Below are 15,652 nucleotides of genomic sequence, written 5' to 3' on the forward strand. Positions count from 1 at the left end.
GAAATTATGAAAACCATAACAGCAAGAATTCTGCTATATGTTGTATGAGGTTCAAATGACCCTGCAAATAAGCCTGTTGTAGACTCATGGGTGACCCATCCCGGGTCTTCTAAGTGGTTTCTGAGTCTTTCTGTTCTTCACAAAAGTCAGTCTAAACACCAGCTGACAAGTATTTTTCACTGTTTCTAGTAGGTCTGTGAAGCATGGCCTTTGCTACTGTGGCTGTTAGAACATATTTAGCTTTATTTTATTTTATTTTTTTTTAAATCTTTATTCTTCATCCATGTAGATCCAGATGTATCAACTGTCCCGACTTCTTCATGACTACCATCGAGATCTCTATAACCACCTCGAGGAACATGAGATTGGCCCCAGCCTCTATGCAGCTCCCTGGTTTCTCACCATGTTTGCCTCCCAGTTTCCCCTTGGATTTGTAGCCAGGGTGTTTGGTAATTCTTTATAAAAGTTCTGTATGTTCTTTTTGAAACCTTGTATTTGGAATCTTGTTACTAGGAACAGAGTATCACCCAATCTGTTTCAGACATCCAGAAGTAGTGTTTACTCTCTATTGGTGAACAGAACGGCAAAGCTGACTTCATCCTACAGAGCATATAGAGTTTGCAGTAAAATGGAAAGAGAGAGAAGAATGTATGACTGTTCCAAACTGCCCCATCTTTTCAACTGTTACCATTTCCCACCCTGTAATCACTTGTAGAGAGTATGTAAGATTTGCTGCCATGAAAACATAGTGGTATGACAATGGCAGTTAAACACCTAGAATTACTTAGTTTCAGGCTGAAGAGAGACATAATCAAGGCATCATCTCAGGAAATATATCCATTTACTCCATTATCATCATCTCCAACACTGTCAGTGGAAAATGATTTGGAAGGTTATGTTCTTAGAATATGCACGGAGGTGGGTGGCCCTTAAAGTTTAATCACGGATTTACTCTCCAGAAGCACAGAGCTTTTAAACTACTGTTGGTTATCCTTACACTTCTAGCCTGAAAGATAATCTTCTTACTTTCCAAAAACTGGAAAATGTTTTGAAGCATATGGCGTTTAGGCTCTGAAGTCACTTCTGTTACCTATTTTTGGAATCTACAGAATTAGTGTTCTATTTTTTAAATTAAATTCACATTAAGAATTTACCTTTATGCTATTTTATGGATGCATTCCATAGATTAATTGTTTGGTATTTGAAAGGATGCTTTCTTTCCTTTTCAGTTACTTGTTTTTTGATTTTATTATGTTGTACTGGATCTTCCATGTTGAGCAGGATAGAATGGAGCTCTACTCCTGCTTTCTGTCTCCTAATAGGAATATATTTGCATTTTCCTTAGTCAGTCTCACTTAAGAGATGTAATTACTCAATGATTAATATTGACAATTTCCTGTCTTTTAAAGTTATAGTCTCACCTACCACAGTAACAAATAATAAATGTAGATTCCAAGATAAGCCAACAAAGATTCAGTCCTGTTTCTGGTTAACATCATGCCACAAGTTGTGTTAGAAGAAATCACATTGATAATGATGGTATACGCTAAGTAGAACTACTTGTCCTGTAATTAGCATCTTAACTCCAGGGAAAACAGTATTTTGATTTATTTTATTTATTTTGTGGAACAGTTAGGTTAACTTCCACTGACAAATATCTAGCTGGCAATGATAATATTTAGAAACTAAACAAAGTGTTGTATGCAAGTGTTATATACTGGGATTATCATCAGTTCATCTTCTGGTTATTCTTATTCTATCACAGTATTGCACACGATAATAACAGTCTTTGAATTGAGCTATTGACTGCACTGAGAGTATAAAAGTGCCTTCTGTATCCAGTATATTTGGATTTCTGCCTTAATATGCAGATTAGTGTTTTATCTATCATTGGAGGATTGCAGAGCTTTAAAAAGCAAAGATTTTTACATTAAAATAGAAGGCAAAGATACATGCTCTGCATATAGCAGATTTTAGGTCAAGAAAGAAACGCCTGTGTGACTGAAACTGTCACCTGAAATCTTTGTTTCTTAGAGAGAGAGTGCAGCATAACCAACACTTGCAAGTTTTTAATGTCTCAAAGTATTTAGCAGTTTCTTAACACAATGTTTACTGGAACTATGTAAATAGAGAGCCCTGGGGATTCTTGTACATTAGAAAATAAAATCTTGTCTTTACCCATGCTGAAGACTGAAGCAACTGCAAATCTGAAAGGGACTGAGCCTGTCACTTTATTGGTGGCTGCTGTTAGTGTTATTACAAATTAGGATCGAACCACCTCTGACCCCTGTGTTCACACACTTTTGCAGAATGTGTGTATGTTTTCATTGCTCATTTCTTGGAATTCTTGAGATGAATGTTGCCTTTAAAGTCTAAGTAACTCATCTATAGGCTATTAAGACTGAGTGCACTGCCATTTTCTAACATGCTGTCTATGAACCCTTGATATGTGAAGCCCTGCTGCTATTTAATGCACTTGTTACAGAACACTTCCCGTAGATTTACATAGAGCATATTTTTTTTAAAGTATTTTACAAATAATATCTGAAAACAGTAGGCTAGAGAGAGGCTACCGTAAAGACTGTTTTCTGAGTCAAATAGAAAAACTGTATTTTACTTTTTAATTATCTGTCCAACTTTCAGCACTTCTGAGTAGAATCTAATGAAAATACAGCATAACAAAGATGTATTCCTTAATACCCCTATTTACTTATCAGTGGAGGAGACTTGATAGAAAAACGTTTATTTTGTTCCAAGATTATAGATAAAACTTGAATTTGAAATCCTCTGGGCTGCCAGTCATGCTGCCATTAATTTGGGTACCTTCGGGTTGCTGTCGCTGGCTAGCAGCCCACTTAACAGGAAGTGTGGGGAGTGGATAACAAATGGGTCTTTGTTAAGTACTTGCTATTTTAAATGAGAGAAGGATTTCAGCTGTGTATTACCAGCTCAGCTCATACAGGCGTTGGTTAACAACTTACAGGTCACCTTGAGTTAAACTACCTGTCTTTGTGGGGCAGGTGCTGAGTCATAGGTACGTGTTATTCTCAGCTCTGTTTTTATCACTTTGAGTTTCCTAGCTGTTCTTTAGCATTCCATGTCATAATATATAGCTTTCCCTATAAAACATTTTCCCATCACATACTGTTTCAGTATGCAATTGGGGCAGATGCCTACTCTGTTATCCCTTTCCAATCATTGCTGCCTTTGGACTTCACGTTGAACCAGAGTTGAAAAACTTTATACCACTTTTAGGATGAATGGCAGCCAAGTGCAAGGTTTATGGTTAGTTATTACTTGTGCTTTTCTTTCTCAAACAGTGAGAAAGAATAGTGGAATGAGTTGCAGCTTCAGCCTAAAATGTAAAAGAGCACAAGAGGGGGATTTCATTCTGATACAAATTCGGAAAGAAAAAAAAAACTTTTTTTTTTTTTTTTTACTAAGAAAGGCAGTTCGCCAGCATTTTCATATGCTCTTTACTACATCAGAGATATCTGTGGTTTTGCTAGTAATCATTTCCCTTATTGTGTGTTTTTTTTCTTCCTTTTTTTGATCATGAAGACATACTATTTATTTGGTGTCATTGTGCTGCTTCGTAAGTGATTGTGGCTTCATTCACAGCTTCAAATGCAAGGAAGGGGAAAGTAAAGCCCTATTTAAAATAAAAGTATACTTAGAAAATACAGAATAAAATTACATTATTTTCTCATCTTTACAAGTGATACATAAAAGCAGTGGGCTAGAAAGAGGTTAACCTACAGACTGTTTTATGAGTCAAATAGAAAAACTGCATTTTACTTTTTAATTATCTGTCCAACTTTCAGCACTTCTCCTGAGTAGAATCTAATGAAAGCCCAGGGTAAGAAAGGCTTGTCCAGCAGTACCATTTCATATGTTAGATGCTTTTGCCTGTAGCAAATCTTTCAATAAAGCCAGTAGAGGATTGAGTTCTAGTAGCAGGAAAGTCAAGTGCAAGGCAATGCTGTTTATACTGATGGGTTGGTGAGGACAAATGCGTTTGCTTCTTGTCTGATGCTTTGATTGCAGTCTTCCGTATCTTGCCTCTATAAAGACATAGGAAATTTGTAAAGGAAAAGAAAAGAAAGGCAGTTGAAGTAAAAGGTTGTTAAATACTGTGGCTTCGGTGTGCTTGAATGTATGCCAGGGTGCTGTCACTGCAGGGCCACCTGTAATATTAGCACTTAAGCTGTATTACTAAGATTTGAAGGTACTTATTCATGTAGCTATTAGAATATTAATGTAAGTGGTTGAGACACCTACTAAAAATAAGCACATGCCCATGAAAGTTGATACTGCTGGAAAATGCACATTTAGTCTTGTGTGCTCAGCGTTGTCTGACAGAGAACTTGCAGCATTGTCCTCCAGAGCAGAAAAGTACGGAACTTTGGATCTTCAGTTACTTCTTCGGGTGTAGTTTTTGCCCTTTGTTATGAAGATTTTAAATGTCATCAGGAGTAGAATTCTGTTCAAGTTCAGAACTGAAGACTTAGCAGTAAATTCCACAATTGCTGGTTTATTTCCTCATTCCCATGAACATTTCAAAAGAAAAAAGCCCACAAAACTACTACGTGCACAAAAAGTAACAATGCTGCGAAATTTGACTACCTGGCTTATTATATGTGTTTAGCTTAAATTTGAATTGGATTTATTGGATGAAAACTCACTGAACAAATGAAATAATTGATTGTTAGTCAAGTGTGCTGTTCATGGTAATAATGCTGATCCTGCAAGATATCTGAAGCTGTAGCCTCAGTAACAAAAGGATGTGTCTGGCAGAGTATATCTAGCCTCCAGATTGCCCTTAGGAGAAGTTATTATCTTTGGACATTTTATTGTTTTAATATTCTTGTCAAAAAATGTGCTTGCTTGATGTACTCTGTTTTTTGTTTGTTTTCACAGATATGCTCTTCCTTCAAGGATCAGAGGCTATATTTAAAGTGGCCTTAAGCCTTTTGGGAAGCCATAAGCCCTTGATTCTGCAGCATGAGAACCTAGAAACTATTGTTGATTTTATTAAAAACACTCTCCCCAACTTGGGTTTGGTACAAATGGAAAAGACCATTAGTCAGGTATGAAATAATCTGAACGTATGAGTAGAATGCAAAAGAAATAACGCTTTTTTTTTTTAACAAGGTCTTGGCAGAAAAACCCCAACAATGTATTGTGTTACTTCCAGCTGAGAAGAATTCTGTTATTGTAGTTCTGAAGGTGTTGAAATCTTTTGGAAGCATATGACTAGTGTAGTACCTCTGTATTCTTACATGTACATGTTGGTTATGATCACTTTATGAACCCTTAATTAAAATGTTTACTTTTTTTCAGAGGTGTGCATAATGGCTGTTATTGGCAGCACTGTTACAACCCATATGCAGTGCACTCCACAAAAAAGCAGCAAGGTGTGCTAAAAGCCTGCTGAGTTTTCACATCTCCAAATAATCGTGTTCTCCAAGTAATTTCTGGAGCAAAAGCTGAATTACGGGAGCCTTACAAATGCTGACTTTGCATTAGCAAAAGTAGAGACCTCCCTTTGTTGACTTTGTCTATAATGGCTGAAAAGAGCAGCAGGTTGACATGCCTTGCAGTCTGTACACGGCTCCTAGGCTAATCCCCATCCTCCTCACCCCTTCTGCAGTGTGGCGTTGGGTTTACATGCCATAGCTTGCCTTCAGTTGGTTAGCTTTCAAGTCAAACTTTTGATTTGCCTCATGTTTCATCCCTTTCAAATATGATACTCTGGGTATGACAGCAGGGATTTCCCTCCCTTCTCAAGAGCAGAAAGGCTAAAAGTGGCAGAGGTCATGAGAGGAGCTAACAGTCTGCCCTGCTGAATTGTACCGTTTTTTCCAGAGATGCTCAGAGCATGCAGAAAGGTAGAGTTCCATATGTATAGCCAAACCCAGATGAAATGTGTTTCAGCCTTCAGTGTTTAGATTTGTATTTCTTCTGTACAACTACTTGAGATAACTTTTATAGCATATGTAACAGGTGTCATAAACACCTCATAAACCTAATGTTTTCTTCAACTATATTTAACAGCTTGCCTACCGTGCAGATGAACAAAATAGGAAATAATTATTGATATTTCATCAGATATTTAAGATAGCATTTGATTTTTTTGACTCATTTCCAAGAGGTATAAACTACAAGAGGTTTAAAAATAAAAAGAATAATATAATCATAGAATCGTTCAGGTTGGAAAAGACCTCTAAGATCATCTAATCGAACTTTTAGCCTAGTACTAAAGTCTACCACTAAACCACGCTACTAAGTTGTAAATCCACACATTTCTTGAAGACCTCCAGGGATGGTGACTCAACCACTTCCCTTGGCAGCCTATTCCAGTGACGCACAACCCTTTCAGTAAAGAAATTTCTCCTAACATCCAACCTCAACCTCCCCTGGTGCAGCTTGAGGCCATTTCCCCTCCCTCGTCTTATCACCTGGTGCTTGGGAGAAGAGCCCAATCCCCACCTTACTAATGCTAACCCATGAACTTCTAATTATGGGCTGTTTTCCAGGTGCATTTTAAAATCAACTTGAGTTTGGTTTCTAATATATTCTGTTATTGGCCACTTGTCCTTTTCATTTAAATGCTTTTTCCCTGCTTTCAAGGGAGATAACCGTCTTGGGGACCTTAGAATCATGTTTCCAGAATGATTTGAAAGCAGGTGTTTGCCAAAACCTGGAGAAAGGAAAAATTCAACAGCAGGGCTTTTTTCCCTTGGGTCTCTCTGTGCACCTCAATTTATTTATGTGCTTTTAAAATCTAAGATTTTTCTTAATACTCTTATATAAGATTGAGCACTTATTTCAGTGATTTGTAGTTAACAATTAAAGAAATCTGCTTTGACATTACGTAATGTTTAAGGTGTATTTGTGTGAGGATAGATTATTTCATTTTCTTTCAGGCTCACGGAGCATAGTAGAATCATAAATAAACCTAACAGTGTTTAATGTTTTTCATTTGAACCTTTCATTTTGCTGTGGAAAAGTCTTACACTTTTATGGCACAGCGGCTTGGACTGCACTCTTCTAAAGTGACATCTAGTTCTGAATATGTCTAGGAGAGTTTATGCCCAACTGAGATGCATTAAATTTGAAATCTAGAAAAAGGAATTCCCTAAAAATTCTAAATTTCTTGAAAACTTTAGCATGAGTGATTTTGCTGAAGGCAGGCAATAAATTAGTAGCAAAGTTTTAAATGCCATTGTATTGAACTCTACTTCCTCAACCTTCCCTTCTCCAGAGTAGGAAATGTGACTGACAAAAATTGTCTTTTTTGTATGCAGCAGTTAGGTATCCAAGTTTAGATCCATGGGATTTAAGGCATTGAATGAGCTATAGTTTTAATCTTCACAGCACCTAATAACATTTCTATATACAACAGGTGTTTGAAATGGATATTGCCAAGCAGTTGCAAGCTTATGAAGTCGAATACCATGTGCTTCAGGATGAGCTTATAGATTCGTCTTTAAATGACAATCAGAGACTGGATAAATTAGAAAAGGCAAACAGTAGCTTGCGCAAACAGAACTTTGATCTCCTGGAAGAACTGCAGGTACAGTTTATGTTTCATATTTAATTAACATTCTAATTTATCCACCTTTTCAGAAGAGACCATCCCATACTAAGGCACAGAAGAGGCTGGTGTTTGGTCTAGTGACTTAGAAGCTTAGCCACTTAAAGTTTTATCTAGTTTAGCATTTAAAGAAATCTCAGAATAGGTTGTGGATATAGCACGTGCTTGCAATTAGTGAAAAGCTGATTCCTTTTACACTCTCCTCTCTTGTAATTAAAATCATAGCTATAGAAGACTGAGAATACATAAGGTGCTTTCACAACTCTGTTTTTACATATTTCAGTCACTGCTTTACTACAGCAGGGATACTAGTCTATTATGAAGGGGAAAGCTAATGCCAGTGTCACAAATTAGAGATGCATCATCTATGGGATTTACTGTCTGTAAAGACATGGTCTATCTTGCAAGATTTTTTTGTTTTGTTTGTTTTTTCAAAAACTGTTATCCAGATGGCTTAGATAATATATGAAATAATAATGTTTAATTTATGTTCTGTGCCTGTTCAGTCTGCAGCTTTTTTTAGAGGCAGTACACCCTGGTCTCTGTAGGGGTTATTCTTTGCTTAACTGTTCAAGAAGTCAGCCTTCTGGCTGCTTTACAACAGGACATTTGTTGTAAAACTTCCAACCACACAATTAATTTGATGAATAAAGGGAGTTCAAGGGTAAGAAGCAGACAATGTGCTCTATTTGCAGCTTCAAGCTTCTTGATTATTGTGAAAGACATAGACTTTGGAAGGTAATAGGTGAGTGAAGGAGTTCAGGTTTCTCAGCCACTGGTCCTGTATCATGGCTAAAGCCAGCCAACAATGCATACCAAAATTGCCTTTCCTAACAAAAGTCTGCTTAATATGTAAATTCTGACTGTGTGAGATCTGAACCTGAACCTGTTCCAGGTGCTAAGATGAATCTTAGAGATCTCAGAACAAGAGAAACTCCTCTGCAAGACATTTTCATAAAGCTTCAGGCACATGGGCAAGGAAATGGTTGAATGCAGCACGTGGCAGAGGGGTTTCTGGGATGAGGTTCAAGATGAGATGTCCTATATAGATACCTGCATCAGGACATCTTCCACCCCCCTGTCCTTAAAGACACTGCAGCCCTAAGCATTTATTTATTTATTTATTTATTTTTACAAAGCTCATCTTCACTTGAGTGCAACACAGCACCTAGCATCATGGTGGGGAACTATCTGTAGTGTTGCAGCAGTCCCTTTTTCTTTTAGGTGGGTCTCACTAGCCTTCCTTTCCTATCGTGAAAGGTGAGCTGTTGCTGACATGAGGAAAATACACGACCAAAACATGTGGGTCATGTTTGTCCATATTTTGTCCCTAAAGTCTGAACTTGATAAACCACCATAATTACATGGAGAACAGTGAGCTCATCAGAAACAAGAAATACTGCCCTGAAAATTGAGACCTCCCAAATGGTCTTTTCTTTTCAAATGTTATCCAGTGATGAAACTTCCAAACAGATCTCTGCTTTTGACAAAGCACCTCAGCTTCAGGTCTCACATGATGAATTTGAATGATATCATGCTTTGTTTCACCGTGAATTAGAATGGCAATATGTGCAGCCTCTTGAAGGAGAATCAGGAATACACAACTGGAATTTTTCCAGATTTGTTGTCTGTTCGTATGTTACACTAAATCGTCACCTTGCTTGCCTCCAAGTCTAGCATTTGTTGGACTCAATGTGGAGAAGAAATGAGGTGTAACTAACAGGCTAAGCTGTCTTTGCTTTGCAAACAGTGTAGAATTCAACAAATGTGGTTGGGCAAAAATGTCTCCTAACTGACCCATGCAGAGACTTATCTTAACCTGCCATTCTTTGGTATGTAATTTGCAGACTTAATAACTTTCTCATTTGATCTACTTTGCATTATATTGTACGGTTAACTGTGAATGAGTCAAAGCAATCAAGTTGAGAGAGGGAGGTTTCTTGTTACAGGGAACGCTATAGTAGTAATTGTCTAAAGTGTACAGATCTAATAGCATTCAGACTTCCATTTTACTTTTGCAATTTTCCGTCATTTTGGAAAGTATTTTATCAGTTACTAATTTCTTTTTTTTTTTCCCTCTCTTCCTTCTTTGAAAGGTGGCTAATGGAAAGATCCAAAACCTTGAAGCCACGGTAGAGCTGTTGTTGACTAATGAAAGCAAACTGAAGGAGTCAATTCTCACTCTTGAGCAGGAGCGAACAGCTTTGCAGAAGGCAGTGGAAGAGATGCGGAAAAAGATTGGTGATACAGACGAGAAACCTCTACTCACTGGGCAAGAGCACCTGGATGCTGACTGAGATCTGTTGTTGTAACAGAGCAGAGAAGCTGAGCAAAAAAGAAGGGAAGAACTGGTTCTTTTTGTCATGATTCATGGGGATTTGACACTGTCACCTTCATTGTACATGCCGTACTCTAGCAAAAAGCCAGATACAGGTGCAGTGGCTGCCCAGATCAGAGAAACTGGTTCCTCCAGGAGATGGCTCTTTCTTCTTAGTATGTAGAAATGCTATGAACAGTAAGATGCCACATCATAATAAGCAAGAGAAACTTAATAGTGTGTGCATTCATACACAATATGCTGTAAAGATGTCATGGATTCTTCCATAAGTGCTTCTAAACCTAAGTGCTTTGTTTGTTACGTATTTTGTGTGTAGATCAACACCATGCTAAATAGCACGTCCTTTAGAAGCTCCTCTGAAGAAATATGGCAGTGTAAAACCTTTGAATGGATGGCTGCCTCGCTGCAGCTATGCAGTGGTAAAATTTGGAGAGTTTTGTGATTGGACTTGAGGTAATTTTGTCAGTGTACTTCCCCTGTAGCTTGACTTGGTTCTGTTGATTGTGTTGTTTATGCCTCAGATAACTGTTTCCTGATGCTTGAAGGTGTCAGTCTATTGGACTCCAGAGAGCTGGACTTCATCATATGTAACTATGCGTAATTAGGGGTTGCCATCTGTTTTCAAAAGTGTGTTGTTTTAATATATTTTTGTTTAACATCCATTAGTTTAGTGTATTGTTACTTGGCATTATCTGATAAACGTACATAATGTATATAGTAATTGCATTATGCTTAACAAAATACACTGACATTGGTTTGGTGAAGCCTGTGACTCCTGCAACATCATCCAAGGTTTTATATTCAGACTCTTCAAGTTTCATTTTATTTATTTCTGATCTGCTGTGTGATGTAAAACATCATTTTGCGGGGAAGCTAATGCCCACAATCTCTTTTTCCTCTTTATTTGGTACTCTATGCCCACTCATCCACCCTTTAAGACTTTTTTCTAAGCATTGGAGGCATTTCGAGAGCTTCATGCTGTGCCAGAGATTCTTAAACTGCTTTACGAAGGGTATGGCAGTTTGAATTAGGACACCATTCTTTTGCCTCTTTTGAGTATGATTACACCGGTAAAAAAACATCAGTTTCCTTAATACAGTGAAAGTAGTTTTCAGGCCAGTTGAAGCACCACTGCTACAAGTGCAATAATGTCCGTGGATATCCAGTTGTTTGGGTTTGCTTCAGAATTAAATAGTGCTGTAGTTTTGATTTATCCCCGAGCACAGAGTTAATAGGCATCAATGTGTTGTCTTGGTGGAGATTTACCCAGGAGATGTGATTTTTTTTCCTTCTTAAATTGTTATTTTTATTTTTAAAACTTCAAAGCACAGAGTTTTGTTTTATTTTCTGACTGGCAGTGTAGAAAAGGTTTTGTTTTGCTTTTTTCCTTTCTTCATGGAAGTCCTTCTGATGCATTGTGATTGTAGTTTAACATTCATCTACCGTGCAAAACAAATACCTCCAAGTAGTTCAAAAAGAAAAAGAGAATTTACTGTTCAATTTCTAAATCTTTGTTTGACTGTCATGTCTTAAATATGGTTGGTTCTTGCAAATCCACTCTGTTTTCACTTAGTATTAAAATTCCAGATTAATTATTATTAATCCATTTACCTCAAAAGCTTGCTTTTTATTTGGAAATCCATACTGAAGCTCATGCTTCATGTTTAAAACCTTGTTAGAATGGACCTCGTACTGTTAGAGCACTCCATAACGTTGCGTTTTTACACCATCGTGCCATAATTCATACACTGACTTTAACAAGAGCAATAAAAATAATAATCTATGCCTACATCAATGCTTGTAATTTATTTTTACATTTAAAAATAAAAATATAGTTTGCGGGATGGCAGTTCAGAACTGTGTGAGGTGAGACTGTCCCTGAAGCTGCAGTACAATGACAATTAATGAAAACTCTTGAGACTTCATAAACATGCTCAGGATCCAGCTGTGATCTTGGGACCTGCACCTGCACACGTTGACTAAAGTGAAGCACATTCTGCATGACTCCAGGGATGCATTCCTTTTTTTTGGAGTTTTGCTTCTCTCAGCGTTGAAGGGGAGGATTACTTCTAGTACTTCATCAAGAATCTGCATAATTGCAGAAGTGCACGGTGTAGGTCAGAGCTAAATAACTGTTCTCTGAATGCACAAACACGGTAAGCAGATAATAAGGAAATGTTTACTTTTGTAACCATATAACTGTTTCAAATTCAGCAGGGAGCCGAATTTTCTGTAGGCACATAGGAATTTTCTATTTGTACATATGCAAATTAATACAAATTTGTTAATCATACAAATGGCTGGCAAGCATGGGGTCACACTAGCCATTAGTCCAGGATTTGAACGTGAACAAAGTAGCTGAATTAAGACTTTGTGCAGCTTGCACTGAAACAGATACATAGTATATTGCTTCAGTACGTCTTTCCCCATCTTATGCCTATTTTCCTCACCAGGCCTCTCCAGGTAAAGGGGCCAAAAGTGGAAGAATATGGAGGAAGATATCATACATACAGTTCCCAATTTTCAAAAAGCTTGGAGCTTTTCCCTGCAGAAGTGTGAGAAGTAAGTAATTAGAGCCCTGAGGCAGTCCCAGGCACTTGCATCCTCCTCTTACTTCATTCTGTATGTGAACAGCCTTATGGATATGTAAAATCAGATTCCCTGTTGTCTGAGAAATAGTAATTGTCATCACATAATGTCTTCCATGTGAACAGTAATCTCTAATTCTAAACTGAATGTTCTTAAAACAAACAAACCAATATGCTATAAATCCGTACACCGATCCTCAGAAGGCATCCCAGCTGAACCATTCCTGGAAAATCCAAGTTGAAATAATCAACATATTCTCCATCGCCCTTCTTCTACAGGTAAAAATCCTCAGGACTTTTGCTTAGCTACTGAAGAAAAGAAAAACATACAGCAGCAGGGTGCTGTGCCAGGGTGCTGGTGCGTGACACCGATGCAGTAGTCCAGAAAGAGGTTAGTCTGAAATGTAGAAGGAGCTAGTATTGGTATGTGCAACGAGAAAAAGGTAGCTACTGTAAATCTACAGCACTGAACAGCACTCCGTAGGTGAAGGACCTGCTGTGGTATGGTGTGGTGTGTCACCCTGTTCAGGTTTGGTTTTTTCCAGCTAGTGCACGTAGTGTGTGGTAGGTTCTTGAGACTCCTTGTGCTTTTGGGTGCCTGATGTACTTGTGTAATTTTGTCTTGTTGTCTGTTTCCAGAATCACTGCTTAATATGGAATCTGAGAATGATGGTGCAGTGCCTATTGAGTGAGAAGGTCAAAAGCACTTCATGAAAGGCACACATTTACAGGCCTTCCCTTGTTCAGAGCGAGAATTGAGTCACCAAGTTGTTCAATGTTACAGTTTCTTATTTATCACTGGCACTGAAATGAGGATCTAAGTCATGGTCAAGCTGTCTAGCTAGTTGTCCAAAAGATTGTTCCAGAAGGTCTGCAATGTACTCAGCGCTCAGCCAGTGCTCTGCCCAAAGCGCAGAATGGGAAGCGCAGTCACTGGAGCATCATCCTTTCCTGGCAGCTTTACCTCTCTCCCAACAATAACTCAGTCCTACTAAAACACCCTCCTTACTGGGTCCTCTGCAGGTATCTAACACCTCCCGCTGTTGGTCGGTGTGCTGGAGCAGGTGCACTGCTAGCAATTCTGAGTAGCAAGGATTGGAATGTGTCGTCACCAGTCAACCAATATTCTTAGGATTATTTTTTTCAAATGTAGTAGTCTTTGGTAACAGTTGCTGTTACTCAGGACCAAATCATTAAACTGCAGCTAGAAAGACACTGAATGAAGGACAGTAATCTGCATGGAGGACACCACCACTCATCGTTTTCTCCTCTGGGAGGTGGTCTTACAGCGCATAGTGGAACAAGGAACTGGATTCATTTTTTGAAGCTCAAGGCCACCGCAGTAGCTGCTGCAATTTTACTGTAAGCAAACAGCCTGATACCTCAACATGGCACAGCACGCCACTGCTGCTTAGCCAAGTGAGCTGGGATAGTGTCATGCCCTGAGCCCATTCCCCTCTTTCCTCTTGTCAGTAAGATGCTCCCCTTGCTTGCCTGCTTGTCACTCTCAGCTCTTGGCTCACTTTTCCCTTCAGGGCTGCACCTGCCCTTACTGCTCCCAACACCCAGCACAGAACACAGCTCCAGTTACCTGTCTGCTGCTGAATCCAGTGCTGGTCTGGTCAGAGCTTGTTTCGGTGTGTCTGCGTGCCACTGTGCATTGAGCAAACACACCGATTCCCTTAGAGCTTGCGCAGGGACCTCCAACACAAAAGTCACCCTGTGTAGAAGGACCCTTATTAGTCTCCTACCTATTGCAAAATATTGTGATCACGATCTTTTCTGCTTCAAAGAGGGTACCATGTTTACTTGCTATGTTAAGGACACCAAAAAAAGTGCCTAAATCGAAAAGAGAATGCATTTTGACTACAGCTGGATGAGTGCCATGATCGCTTGAAGCAAGAGGCACCTTAGATCGTTGTACAGTATTCACATAGTGTCACGCCCTGTGATGTGAAATATTTTTTCTTTAACAGAGCTTTACTCGCACAGGTACGTGGGAGGGAGAAGAATGCTGGCAGCCAAGCTAGCCGACAGGAGCGCAACCCAGGCATTGCCTTCAGAAGGCACATGTGTGGCTTACACCCACTAAGTTTTACATAACCTAAATTAGGGTGGATGACTGGGTACTCATTTGCTCTTGCAGCTGCCAGGAAATGTTCCTTTCATCTAAACAAACCTGAGGCCTCAAGAATTCAGTGCCTCAGAGTAGGCCTTTTCAGCATAACCCAAAGCAAATCAGCAAGTACTTCATTATGTAGGAGATACTCCTTTATATAAATGGATTTTTTTTCCTTCTATCTAATTGCATCATAAATTTCCAGGGTTTTTGAAAAGCTGTTGGGCTATAGATGCTAAAAGATGATGAAACTCTTCTAACAGAGGAGCTTTAATGAACAGAGTTCATTAAAACCAAAGTTCTGGAGAAGCTTGTACTAGCTCCCTGCCCCCAGCTTTTCTCATACAGCCTTTCAGAATGCCGAAGAGATTTTAGGAAATTTTCCTGACATTTCTAAGGGATTGTATTTCACAAGTAGATGCTGCTGTTACAGAATGAGATGGAAGCAGGATTCTGCTTTTGATTTGGAGTAAAATGACCAACAAGGATGTTCTGACAGTGGTCGTTGGGCCCACACTCAACTGGATGCCCGTGCCTGTCTGTCACTGCCCATCACCGTCCTGTAATCCCTTTCTGTCCGTTAACATTTTGCAGTAGACTGCCTGTCTACAAAGGTGATATAAATCCATTTTTCACTTTCTAGCTAAAAGCAGAATATGATAATTAACTTTTGTATATGTTCTTCTGTTAGTAATGAGGTGGTGAGTTTCCATTTCTCACTAGTTATTAGCAAGTCAGTCTAATCAAGATAGTCCTCGGGGGGGGGGGGGGGGGGGGGGGGGGGGGAAATAGAGTTGTCTTGCTACAATTTGACTTCTCTTGAAAGTGTTGGGTTTTTGTTAACTGTTTAACTAGCATGTAAGAAGTTTTTCTTTGCATCCAGGTTCTGTTTTCTCAGATTACTTTTAAATAAGCTGTTATAAGATGAATAAATGCTTAGAATACTCCTATTTGGAGTATTTTTCCATGTTAGGAAAAGCATCCTGATGCTCAGGATATTGTCTCCT

General features: G+C 38.8%; 1 protein-coding gene across 10 annotated transcripts in view; it reads left to right on the forward strand.

The window, feature by feature from the left end:
• Positions 1-11,727, forward strand: part of TBC1D1 (TBC1 domain family member 1) — a 114,210-nt gene extending 102,483 nt beyond the window's left edge. For all 10 annotated transcript variants that reach the window (XM_013185985.3, XM_048072969.2, XM_048072967.2 and 7 more), the window contains 4 exons: positions 290-449; positions 4,921-5,090; positions 7,409-7,579; positions 9,697-11,727. In XM_013185985.3, the coding sequence (XP_013041439.3) occupies positions 290-449; positions 4,921-5,090; positions 7,409-7,579; positions 9,697-9,897 (702 nt within the window). In that variant the 3' untranslated portion in view covers positions 9,898-11,727. The remainder of the gene's footprint in view (positions 1-289; positions 450-4,920; positions 5,091-7,408; positions 7,580-9,696) is intronic.
• Positions 11,728-15,652: the final 3,925 nt, after the last annotated feature.

Source organism: Anser cygnoides, chromosome 4 (genome assembly GCF_040182565.1).
Source record: "Anser cygnoides isolate HZ-2024a breed goose chromosome 4, Taihu_goose_T2T_genome, whole genome shotgun sequence".
NCBI classification, from domain to species: domain Eukaryota; kingdom Metazoa; phylum Chordata; class Aves; order Anseriformes; family Anatidae; genus Anser; species Anser cygnoides.